The following is a 13371-nucleotide window of genomic DNA, read 5'->3' on the forward strand; positions in this document are numbered from 1 at the left end:
CTTATGCACAACCAGATTTCTTATTTCAGATTTTCCGTAGGATGGCGAGTGATTTTGTTGTTTAGGCAAGATCTTGTCCAAAGTCTATTTAGACTCACTTCTCCTATCTTTTTTTTTTTAGCCATTACCCAGGGGCTATTCCTGTATAGCTGTATTAAGTAGCCCAATAATAATATCTCGCACAGCAAAAAGAAAGCCAATACAAACGTGGAAAAATAAAAATTACAAGTGGAACACTTAGAAAAACTGTGCAAAACTTATATTTTTTTTTCACTATCTTCCTGGTTATTATCATATTCGTCTTGGCAATCTCATAGACTTGAACAAGATGTTCTGGAGTTATGGTCAGGATTTTTTATTTTTTTTTGCCAAAAAATCAACTCAGATTGCGGAATTTAGAAAGATATGATTGCCTGTGTGAAGTATCCTGCCTTATGGTTATGGCTCACCATTTTAAAGCTGAAGTTGTCTTGTTTTTTTCTTATGTGCGTATGCTAGAGTGAACTGTTTTATAGATGATGTCATTTTTATTTGTTTTAATGAGCTTGTTTTTTTAAAGTATCAAAAAAAAAATTGTGATGCCATATCCTTGGTAATGGAAATTGTAATATGCTGTAGGAAGGTAAAGGTAAATAAAACCCACATCTTTTTATTTTGTGATTCAGATAGAACAAACAATTTTAAACAACTTTCCAGTTTACTTATGTTATCAAATGTACTTCATTCTTTTGGTATCCTTTTTTGAAGAAGCAGCATTGCACTTCTGGGAGCTAGATGAATGCATTGGCTGAACCAATAACATGAGACATATAAGTACAGCCACCAATCAGCAGCTCCTGAGCCTACCTAGTTATACCAAGTGAATAAAACAAATGAGATAATAGAAGTTAATTAAAAAAAAATAATAATTATAATCACGTGCTCTATCTGAACCATGAAAGAAAAAATGTGGGTTTCATTTCCCTTTAAGATATAAGCAGCTACATGCATTGAAGCTGATCTCCTCATTTGCTGCTCTGAGGAGGGGCAGGAACAAATCTCTCAGTTTTCTGGCTACAACATTGTGTCAAGTTTTCCAGGGAGATATTAGATTTACTGTTTTATTTAATCTATTGATTGCTTGATCAGAGAAGGAACATTTTTATATATACTCCCGATTAGCCATGGCAGAGGAGATAGATGTGATAAACATACTGATGAGGGTTTTCAAGTGGTGTGCTCCTGGACTGGAAAATGATGCAACTTTTACTACAAAATTATTATTTTAAATGCTCAGAGAACATTTACTTCATACACAGATATTTTCAATGGAGTGCTTAGTTGCTGATATATACGCATATATGAAAATATAATATTGCTTCAGCATACAGGCTAAACAGAATAATTTCTGTGGGATGTCAGTTATATATTGCTCAGTTCAGGTACATTGTCAAACACTAAAATGTATCTACATTTAATTGCTTATAACTATTTTAAGCAACATCTGTTATAATATAAGTACTAACATTTATTTTTATAGCTCCATTCAGATATGGACAAAGGAGATGGATCCATTAAATATATCCTTTCTGGAGATGGAGCAGGTACCATGTTTACAATTGATGATACCACAGGAGATATTCATGCAATCCAAAGGCTGGATCGAGAAGAGAGAGCCCAGTATACTCTGAGGGCACAGGCTCTAGATAGGAGGACTGACAGGCCAATGGAGCCGGAGTCAGAATTTATCATTAAAATCCAAGACATTAATGACAATGAACCTAAGTTTCTGGATGGTCCATATACAGCTTCAGTGCCAGAGATGTCACCTGTGGGTAAGTTACCTATATTTCCTTTATTTTTTATTGTAGTTCACCAATATGTAATTGCTATACTCATTTGCTGCATGTCTGACTAAGGCAGGAGTAGCCGAAACGCGTAGGACGGATTGGTGCCTTGTCTGACATACCTAACTACTGGTGTTTTTAGCATCTGATGTTTTCCTGATGTTTTCCTGAATCATTTAATAAAGTGCTTTTAGAGGATTGCTGTGCCCTTGGTCTTGTTAGCTGCATGGCAACATAATTGATAGAAATATGTTACAGTCCATTTCTGCTGCTGAGTGATAAACACCAGTTATGTAGAGCGGTTGGACTTTGCATTTTTCAGTCAAAAACCATTTTTAAAGAGACATTATATTTAAAAAATTTCTAATAACCATATAAAAGAGCAACATTTAAACATTTTGACATTTTTAGTATTAACTAACTTCCCAGTATCACTTGTACACTTCATAATAATGCTTCCATTGCTGCTCTAAAGCATGGCGGTCTCCACTTTAGCCACACACCTAGGCCAGGTGAGAGACATGGTGGCGGTGTTGGAATCTTACTATCCCCCTCCTGCTCCTATAAGAACCTGCATCCTCATCCATCTCTCTCCTTCTCCTCCTTTTAAGTCCACTGCATCCGCATTTTCTCCCCCCTCTCCCTCAAGGTGGCAGTTCTTTATCGCCCCCTTATCGACAACTTTGCTGCCTGGCTTTCTCACTTTCTCTCTACAAATACACCTGCTCTAATCCTAGGGGACTTCAACATCCCCATTGATAACCCATCTGCCCCTGCTGCCTCTAAACTCCTCTCACTCACAAACTCCTTTAGTCTCTAACAATCCACCCTATTCCCTACTCACCGTGACAAACACTCTCTTGATCTGGTATTCTCCTACCTCTGCTCCCCTTCTGATGTCACCTGTTGCCCATTTCCCATCTCAGACAACCATCTGCTCACCGATAATCTCAATGTACATGCTAAACCTATTTCTTTAATGTAATTAGCAAGAGTCCATGAGCTAGTGACGTATGGGATATACATTCCTACCAGGAGGGGCAAAGTTTCCCAAACCTCAAAATGCCTATAAATACACCCCTCACCACACCCACAAATCAGTTTTACAAACTTTGACTCCCGTGGAGGTGGTGAAGTAAGTTTGTGCTAGATTCTACGTTGATATGCGCTCTGCAGCAGGTTGGAGCCTGGTTTTCCTCTCAGCGTGCAGTGAATGTCAGATGGATGTGAAGAGAGTATTGCCTATTTGAATTCAATGATCTCCTTCTACGGGGTCTATTTCATAGATTCTCTGTTATCGGTCGTAGAGATTCATCTCTTACCTCCCTTTTCAGATCGACGATATACTCTTATATATACCATTACCTCTACTGATTCTCGTTTCAGTACTGGTTTGGCTTTCTACTACATGTAGATGAGTGTCCTGGGGTAAGTAAGTCTTATTTTTGTGACACTCTAAGCTATGGTTGGGCACTTTTATATAAAGTTCTAAATATTTGTGTTTAAACATTTATTTGCCTTGATTCAGGATGTTCAATATTCCTTATTTCAGACAGTCAGTTTCATTATTGGGATAATGCATTTGAATAATCATTTTTTTCTTTTAAATTTTTACCTAAGGTTGTGAATTCTAACAACATTAGTAGAGAAATTGTGGTTCCTTCATTGTGTCCTAATCCTAAGAATTCTAAGGAAAGATCGTTGCATTCTTTGGATGTAGTTAGAGCTTTGAAATATTATGTTGAAGCTACTAAAAATTTCCGAAAGACTTCTAGTCTATTTGTTATCTTTTCCGGTTCTAGGAAAGGTCAGAAGGCCTCTGCCATTTCTTTGGCGTCTTGGTTAAAGTCTTTGATTCATCATGCTTATGTTGAGTCGGGTAAAGCTCCGCCTCAAAGGATTACAGCTCATTCTACTAGGTCAGTTTCTACTTCCTGGGCGTTTAGGAATGAAGCTTCGGTTGATCAGATTTGCAAAGCAGCAACTTGGTCTTCTTTGCATACTTTTACTAAATTCTACCATTTTGATGTGTTTTCTTCTTCTGAATAAGTTTTTGGTAGAAAAGTACTTCAGGCAGCTGTTTCAGTTTGATTCTTCTGCTTATAATTTCAGTTTTTTTCATTATAAGATTTAAACTTTATTTTGGGTGTGGATTATTTTCAGCGGAATTGGCTGTCTTTATTTTATCCCTCCCTCTCTAGTGACTCTTGCGTGGAAGATCTACATCTTGGGTATTCATTATCCCATACGTCACTAGCTCATGGACTCTTGCTAATTACATGAAAGAAAACATAATTTATGTAAGAACTTACCTGATAAATTCATTTCTTTGATATTAGCAAGAGTCCATGAGGCCCACCCTTTTTTGTGGTGGTTATGATTTTTTTGTATAAAGCACAATTATTCCAATTCCTTATTTTTTATGCTTTCGCACTTTTGTCTTATCACCCCACTTCTTGGCTATGCGTTAAACTGATTTGTGGGTGTGGTGAGGGGTGTATTTATAGGCATTTTGAGGTTTGGGAAACTTTGCCCCTCCTGGTAGGAATGTATATCCCATACGTCACTAGCTCATGGACTCTTGCTAATATGAAAGAAATGAATTTATCAGGTAAGTTCTTACATAAATTATGTTTTCTCCCCCCCGCCTCCGCACCTGTAGAAATCTGCACACGGTGGATCCTCTCCAACTTTCTAACCTTATTCAAAAATGCCTTCCCTACACTTCCACGGTATCCTGCCCTGAACTTGCTACAAACCACTATAACAATACTCTCTCCTCTGCACTCGACACCCTTGCTCCTCCACAAATACGCAAAACCTCACGTCATCAGCTCCAGCCCTGGCACTCTCAGCAAACATGCTATCTACAAAAATGCTCCCGTGCTGCTGAACGTTCCTGGAGGAAATTCCGCTCTGAACCCGATTTCCTACACTATAAGTTCATTCTTTATTCTTACTCCTCTGCCCTTCACTTAGCCAAGCAAAACTACTTCACTTCTCTCATATCTTCTCACTTCTCAAACCCTAAATGCCTCTTCTCCACTTTCAACACTCTCCTCTATCCACCTGCACCACCCCCTTCATCTGACTTTAGTGCGCAAGACTTGGCAGACTACTTTTTCAACAAAACACTTACCATCAGAAGTAACATCCCACCACTGTCTGCTACCAGTAATTTATCCTCTATAGAATGGTTGTATACAATGTTGGGGTTTTTCAGAAAATTTCCTTAAGACAAAATAAGACAACACAACAAAACAACAAAAAAAAAAAAAAAAAAAAAAAAAAAGAAGAAAAAAACCCAAAAACAACTGCCACCAGTATTAATTTGAATACTTTACCCTTTAGCTCCCACATAAATCATAGGGAGACAAATTAAATATAATAACTGACTATATATCATTTCTTGTATTCTTCAATACAAAAAAAAAAAAAAAAAAAACACAAAAAAAAAAAAAAAAAAAAAGAGAGAAAGAAGAGAACCACCTCCGAGCCCGCAAGGCTCCATCTTAGATGCGGTAGCTCAAAACTTTATGGAATATCTCTAAAATTCCTTATCCATGATCCGGGGAATACTTGAAGCAGGACTAACTCAGCAAAGCTGATAGAGGAAACAAATGGAGACAAGATCCGCTGCTGAAGTTGCAATGAATAAGTCTTAATAATGGGTGCCCAATCTAACAAAAATATCTTAATTTTTTTCTCTGTAGCTTGTGATAAATGAAAAGATTCGAATATAATTTGAGATTGTATCCCTTTAAGAATTACCCCTAGACTAGGGGGCTTCTTAGCAATCCAAGCTTTAAAAATATTGTATCTAACAGTTAATATGATGGTATTCAAAATCCGGGTTTTGGAGTCAGACCTGGGATCAGATATCAGACAGATTATATCTTGCAGAGATAGCGAGTAAGCCCCATTATAGAGCCTATTGAACCAAAACTGGACTTTCTGCCATAATTGTTTTATTTTAGGGCAGTTCCATAACATATGAATAAGATCTGCTACGCCGTATAAGCACCGCGGGCAATCAGCCTTCTTAAGAGGGTAAAATTTCACTAACCTAGCGGGGGATAGATAAGATTTATTCAATAATTTAACATGGGATTCTTTCCAGTTTACCGCAATAGGGTACTTAGCTACCAATTTGCAACTACCTGCAATCATCTCTTGATTAATTGTTGGAATGGAGTTAATCCATGAGTTAACCAGTTTGTCGCTCAGCAGAGTACCCTGTTTAGTGAGCATTATATCATAGATTAATGAAATTGAAGTGTTTCCAACTATAAATTTTTGGATAAAGATTTTGACCTCGGACCACTCAGACCTAATAGAAGAATACCAGCTCTGAGAGCTAATATAGTGACGGACCTGGAAATAAGCAAACCTATTCCCTACACCTAATGAATATTTTGATAGAATAGTCTCCCATGGAAGAATCTGGCATTGATCATCCAATAACTGAACAATATCCTTGAGACCTCTGTCCTGCCATTCTAAAAATACTTTTTGGTCTATTCCTGGCAGGAACCGCGGGTTAGCTCTTATGGGTAAGAAATCAGAGAAAAAAGGATTCAATGGCAATATAGCACAAAACTTCTGCCATGCGCATATCGGGTTTTTAAAAGATTGTAATAAAAAGACTTCTCGCGGTAGTTCTTTTAATGGGCAATGTAATAGAGCCTTCAAAGACCAAGGGTAAATCAATCTAGATTCGGACTCATATGAAGTAACCCTATTCGTTTGTGCTATCCAGTCTATAGCTATTTTAAGCAAGGTTGCAATATTATAGTATCTAATATTAGGGAAAGCTAACCCCGCATTATCAAATTTTTGAGAAGGTTTTTCCAATGATATACGTGGTTTTTTGGCTTTCCAGATAAACTTGGAAAACCAAGAATTCAGTCTATTTAGATCTTTATTTGTAAGAATTAAAGGAAGATTTTGTATAGGATAAAGAATCCGTGGAAAAATTATTGTTTTGATCAATTTAACAGACGCAGAGATAGATAAAGGGAGAGCCTTCCATAGCTCAAGATCTTCTTTGATCTTCTGAAGAAGCGGATCAATATTGGCTGAGTACCAGTATTTGGGATTTTTGTGGATCTCCAATCCCAGATATTTTATGGCAGAGACTGTACGAAACATTAAATTAGTTTGTCGATTAGCCTCCTTGCCTAGCCACATAAATTCGCTTTTGTCCAAATTGGACTTATATCCCGCGAAGGAGCTAAACTCCTCCAATATATTTACGACCTTAGGGATTGTATCTCTGGTATTCTGCAAACATATTAGGATATCATCCGCGTAGAGTAAGACTTTTAGGTTTGGATCTATATCTGATATTCCCGGGAGGGTTTCTCTCAATCTGGTTGCCAGCGGCTCAAGAGCAATATTGAACAAAAGGGGTGAAAGGGGACAACCCTGTCTTGTCCCTCTTTCTAATATTATCTTAGGGGAGAGCATCCGATTAACCAACAGAAAAGATTCTGGTTTCCAATGGATTTTCTGGATGAAATATAAGAAATTATCTGCAAAGCCAAATTTCTCTAAGGTTTTAAATAAATGAGTCCACGCTATACTGTCAAAAGCCTTGACTGCGTCCAAGGTAAGAACTGCATTATCATTTAACATTTTTCTATCTTTAAACTGATCGCTATTCCAGCTAAAATCAACCAGCGTGGTTAATCTCCTTATATTTTTAGTAGAATTTCGTGCGGCCATAAAACCGACCTGATCGGGATGTATAAGTTTATCCAAACACCGTGTAAGTCTAGCAGCAACAATAGACATTAAAATTTTATAATCCGCGTTAAGGACGGAAATTGGCCTGTATGAGGCTGGATCTTCTGGGTTCTTCCCTTTTTCAGAATTAATGATATATTTGCCGCTGCGAACCGACCTGAAATTGGTTGATTAGAGATATAGTAACAGTTAAACAATTTCTCTAAGACTGGGGTTATTTCCACCGCTAGACATCTATAGAACTCCGCTGGAAACCCATCGGGGCCTGCAGCTTTATTCAGTTTAGATACACTAATAGCTTTTAATATTTCTTCAGAAGTAATCGGGGCATTCAAGGCCTCTAATTCTTCTTGCTGTAACTGGGGAAGAATAACCTTATCCCAAAAATTTGCTTGATTAATAGGGTTGCTTTCCTGTTTAGAATATAGTTGTTTATAGTACTTAAAAAAAACTTCACATATCTCTTCTGTGTTGGTGTATCTTTTATCGCCTTCCCTAATGCAAGAAATCAAATTCTTCTTTTTCCTTATTTTAACTAGTCTAGCTAAATTTTTAGCGGAGCTACCGTGGAAGCTTCTGAAATATAGATTGATTTTGGTCTCATCTTCTAGATGTTTTTGAGTTACCGATATATCCCTTTCCTTTCTTAGTGCTGTATAGTTATCCCAGTTCCTAATGGAACGATCTCCATGATATTTTTTATACGCATTTTTGACCTGATTAGTAAGTTGTAAGTCTCGTGCACGTTGTTTCTTGTTTTTAATATCTAGGAATGACATAATTTCACCGCGTAATACCGCTTTTGAAGCCTCCCAAAAGATTTCAATCTTATGGAGATACGAGATATTACGGGTACTATAATCCTTCCATGCCTGTTTTAACCAGTGACTATATCTAGGATTATTATAAAGATAACACGGATAAAAAAATGCCCTAGGCATTTTATATTTATTATTAGCATGGGATTTCAAAGTTAAAGATATAATTGAGTGGTCCGAGGTCATGATCTCCCCAATTCCAGCCTCTAGTTTACAAATTGAAAGTGGTTCGAAAATTAGAAATAAATCTATCCTGGCGAATGTCCTGTGTGCTTTGGACTCACATGTGAAACCCAATGAATCCGGGTTAAGGCTTCGCCAGATATCGGTAAGATGTAATTTATGGCAAAATTTGATAAAATATTTAGAGCTTCTCCTATTCTCTGGAAGATTCTTGTCTGAGAATCTATCAATTTCTGGATACATAGCCAAGTTAAAGTCTCCGCCTATTATAAGGTTCTCTTTTATGAAAGGAAACAGTTTAACTTTAACAGTCTCCCAAAAGTCACAACAAAATTTATTTGGGCCATAAACATTACAGAGAACATATTTAGTTTTATTTATGATAATTTGGATTAAAATAAACCTTGCAGCTGTATCTGTCTCCAACTGAATAACCTTATACTCCAAAGCTTTGTTGATCAAAATTGCTACTCCACATTTTCTCCTGCTTGAAGAGGAAGCAATTACCTCTCCCACCCATTGCATCTTAAGTTTAGCGACTTCCTGCTCTGTGAGATGAGTCTCTTGGATAAGTGAGATGAGTCTCTTGGATCCCTAATATCTTCCTAACACCTCACTACCTGCCCCCTTGACCCTATCCCTTCACATCTAATACCTTCTCTGTCCTCTACCCTCACCCCAGCTCTTACTCACATATTCAACCAATCCCTTACTACTGGTTAATTTCCATCATCCTTCAAACATGCAAAGGTCACCCCCATCCTCAAAAATCCTCCCTCAACCCCAATTCTCCTGCAAACTATTGCCCCATATCATTACTACCGCTAGCTTCTAAAGTCTTGGAAAAACTAGTTTTCGATCGCCTAACACACTTCCTATCCTCCAACTTATTGCTTGACCCCCTGCAATCTGGCTTCCGTCCCCAACACTCAACTGAGACTGCCCTCACCAAGGATCTTCTTTCTGCTAAAAACAATGGCCACTATTTTATACTTATCTTACTTGACCTGTCTGCTGCCTTTGACACTGTTGACCATCCCCTCCTCCTACAGACTCTCAGCTCCCTTGGGCTCTGTGACATTGCCCTCTCCTGGATCCACTCTTATCTCTCTAATAGGTCTATTTACTGTCTCATTTGCTGGCGACTCCTCCTCTCCATTGCCTCTGTCAGTTGGAGTACCTCAAGTGTTCTAGGTCCTCTACTCTTCTCTATTTATACTTCCTCACTGGGTAAACTTATCAGTAGCTATGGCTTCAACTATCACCTATATGGTGATGATACTCAGATCTACCTATCCACCCCTGCACTCTCTCCTTCTGTCCTTTCCCACATCAGTGACTGCTTATCTGGCATTTCTTCCTGGATGGCCTCTCACCACCTAAAAATCAACATGTCCAAAACTGAGCTTCTTCTAATCCCCCCATCTAATTCTACAACATTTTCTAACTTTACTATGACTGTTGGTGACACCACTATCTCCCCATCACCCCAAGTCCGCTGCCTAGGAGTTACACTTGACTCCAATCTGTCCTTCATACCCCACATCTAATCGCTCTTTTCATCCTGTTGCAACCACCTACGCAATATCTCCAAAATTGCTGAAACTACTAAACAGCTAATCCATTCCCTAGTAATTTCCCGGCTTGACTACTGTAACAACCTACTAACTGGCCTTCCTCTCTCCCACCTCTCCCCCCTTCAATCCATCCTAAATGCCTACACCCCTCTGTGAGTCCATTCACTGTCTCCCCATTCACAGCAGAATTCAATTCAAAATTCTCACTCTGACCTACAAAGCCCTTACCAATGCAGCCCCCCCCATACCTGTCCTCACTCATCAACAAATATACTAGACTACAGGACTTCTCTCGTGCGTCACCAACCCTCTGGAATGCACTTCATCGAGCTGTCAGACTTTCCCCCAACCTCTCCTCCTTTAAACGCTCCCTAAAGACCTTCTTGTTCAGGGAAGCCTATCACCAAATCAGTAACTAATGAATTCCACTTGCCTAATAGTTGCCCTTACCTAACTCCATACTAACATCATTCCCACCTTTGCAGTCCCCACCTCCTGTTTCTCACCCTCCTACCCATTTAGACTGTAAGTTCCCATGGGAACAGGGCTCCCAATTCCCCCTGTATTTGTTTGTTAAATTTTGTCTGGTGTATCATATTGTACTGTCCTTTTACCTTTGTTACCCATGGACAGCGCTGCAGAATCTGTTGGCGCTTTATAAATAAATAATAATAATAATAAATGCTCATTGCTTATAGATACTTCCTACTAATTATTATTATTATACTTTATTTATGAAGAGCCATCATATTCCGCAGCACTGTCCATGGATACAGTTCATTTAAATAAAACAATAAAATAAAACTTCTAAGAGACAGGACAAAATTTACAAACACATACAGGAGGAATTGAGGGCTCTATTCCCTGGGAACTTACAATCTAGAAATTATTGAATTGGGTGGTAGGCTTCTCTGAACAGAAAAGTCTTCAGAGAGCATTTAAAGGAAGAAAGATTAGGGCAAAGCCTGACAGCACGAAGGAGAGCGTTCCAGAGGTTAGGTACTGCACGTCAGAAGTCCTGCAGTCTAGCATGAGAGGAGGTGATAGTCGCAGATGCAAGGAGCAGGTCATTGTTGGATCTCAGTGGGCAGACTGGAGTATACTGGAGTTGATTAGAGAGGATAGGTAGAGGGGAGCGGTGTTGGTGAGCGCTTTGTATTCAAGGGTGAGAATTTTGAATTTAATTCTACTGTGAATGGGGAGCCAATGAAGGGATTCGCAAAGAGGTGCTGCAGATACAGAGCAACAGGAAAGGTGGATCAGTCTGGCAGAGGCATTTAGGATGGATTGAAGGGGGGAGAGGCGGGAAAGAGGAAGGCCAGTAAGTAGGTTATTGCAGTAGTGAAGTCTGGAAATAACAAGAGAGTGGATTATTTGCTTTGTGGTTTTAGCGCACAGAAAAAGTCGAATCTTGAAAATATTGCGTAGATAGTTGCGGAAGGATGTAGAAAGCGATTGGATATGGGGGGCGAAGGACAGATTTGAGTCAAGTTAACTCAGAGGCAGCAGGCCTGGGGCAATGGGGAAATGGTGATGACATCAACAGGGATAGAGAAGTCACAAGTCAGCGTAGAGCTTGAGGGGGGGGGGATAGGAAGGAGCTCAGTCTTGGACATGTTAATCTTTAGGTGGTGAGAGGCCATCCAGGAAGAAATACCAGTTAAGCAGTCACTGACATGAGAAAGGACAGAGGGAGAGAGAGCAGGGGTGGAGAGGTAGATCTGGGTGTCATCAGCATAGAGGTGATATTTGAAGCCATAACTGTTGATAAGTTTACCCAGCGAGAAGTATAAATGGAGAAGAGTTGAGGACCCAGAACAGATCCTTGAGGTACTCGAACAGACAGAGGCATTGGAGAGGAGGAGTCACCGGCAAATCACACAGAAAAAGAACTGTGAGAAAGATACGAGTGAATCCAGGAAAGAGCAGTGTCACAGAGGCCAAAAGAGCTAAGGGTCTGTAGGAGGAAGGGGTGGTCAACTGTGTCAAAGGCAGCTGAGAGGTCAAGTAAGATAAGTATAGAGTAGTGGCCAATAATTTTAGCAGAGAGAAAATTGTTAGTAACCTTGGTGAGGGTAGTCTCAGTTGAGTGTTTGGGGCAGAATCCGGATTGCAGGGGGTCAAGTAAGGAGTTGGAGGACAGGAAGTGGATTAGGCAATTGTAAACTAGTTTTTCAAGGAGTTTTGATGTTAGTGGAAGCAGTGATATGGGGCGGTAGCTTTCAGGAGAATTAGGGTCGAGGGAGGGTTTTTTGAGTATGGGAGTGACTTTTGTGTGTTTGAAAGAAGATGGGAATGAGTCGGTAGAGAGAGAGAGAGAGAGGTTGAATTTGTGGGTAAGAGCAGGAGTGAGGGTGGAAGATAGGGAGGGTATTAGATGGGAAGGGATAGGGTTGAGCGGGCAGGTAGTGAGGGGTGAGGAAGATAGTAAGGAAGAAACGTCATTCTCAGTGGCTGGATGGAAGATGCAGAGGGTGGCAGAGGGAGTATCTGGGCCTGTTGATGGAATATTGCAGGTTGGTGTTGGGATGTTGCTTCAGATAGTACGTGTTTTGTTTAAAAAGTAGTCTGCCAGGTCTTAATTTTTTAAAATTGGAGCGGATCCACAGAATGTAGATTTCTATAGGTGCAGGGGCGGGATGGAGGAGTGGGTTTAGCTGTTGCATTAATATTATAGGTGCCCAGGTGATGGTCTGAAATGGGAAAAGGGCGACAGGTGAGGCCAACATAGAACAGAGGTAGGAAAATATCAGGTCGATGGAGTGTCCATCACGGTGGGTAGGGAATAGGGTGGATTGTGGGAGACCGAAGGTGGATGTGAGTGAAAGAAGTTTAGAGGCAGCAGGGGCAGACGGGTTGTCCCAAAGAATTAGGGTTGGTATATTTGTAGAGAGAAAGTAAGGAAGCCAGGCAGCAAAGTTCTCAAGAAATTGGGAGGTCGGTCCAGGAGGGCGATAGATGACTGCCACTTTGATGGAGAGGGGGGGAGAACAGGTGAATACAGTAGACTTCAAAGGAGGAGAAGGAGAGAGATGGGATTGAAGGTAGGTACTGATAAGTGCAGGAGGGGGAGAGCAGGATCCCAACACTGCCACCACGTTTCTCACCTGTCCTAGGGGTATGGCTAAAGTGAAGACCACCATGTGTGAGAACAGCAGTGAAAATGGTGTCAGAAAAAGATAGCAAGGTTTCGATAATTGCTAAAAGGGTGAAGACAGA

The 13371-nt window shown here is 39.8% G+C and overlaps 1 protein-coding gene and 1 long non-coding RNA gene across 2 annotated transcripts in view; one reads left to right on the forward strand and one right to left on the reverse strand.

Moving 5' to 3' along the window:
* The window catches only part of LOC128660678 (uncharacterized), a 331547-nt gene that overhangs the window by 65820 nt on the left and 252356 nt on the right, over positions 1–13371 (reverse strand). The window lies entirely within an intron of this gene.
* CDH20 (cadherin 20) overlaps positions 1–13371 on the forward strand; it is a 195359-nt gene that overhangs the window by 60040 nt on the left and 121948 nt on the right. The window contains exon 3 of the mRNA XM_053714618.1: positions 1520–1814. Within this exon, the coding sequence (XP_053570593.1) occupies positions 1520–1814 (295 nt within the window). The remainder of the gene's footprint in view (positions 1–1519; positions 1815–13371) is intronic.

Source organism: Bombina bombina, chromosome 5 (assembly GCF_027579735.1).
Source record: "Bombina bombina isolate aBomBom1 chromosome 5, aBomBom1.pri, whole genome shotgun sequence".
Classification (NCBI taxonomy): domain Eukaryota; kingdom Metazoa; phylum Chordata; class Amphibia; order Anura; family Bombinatoridae; genus Bombina; species Bombina bombina.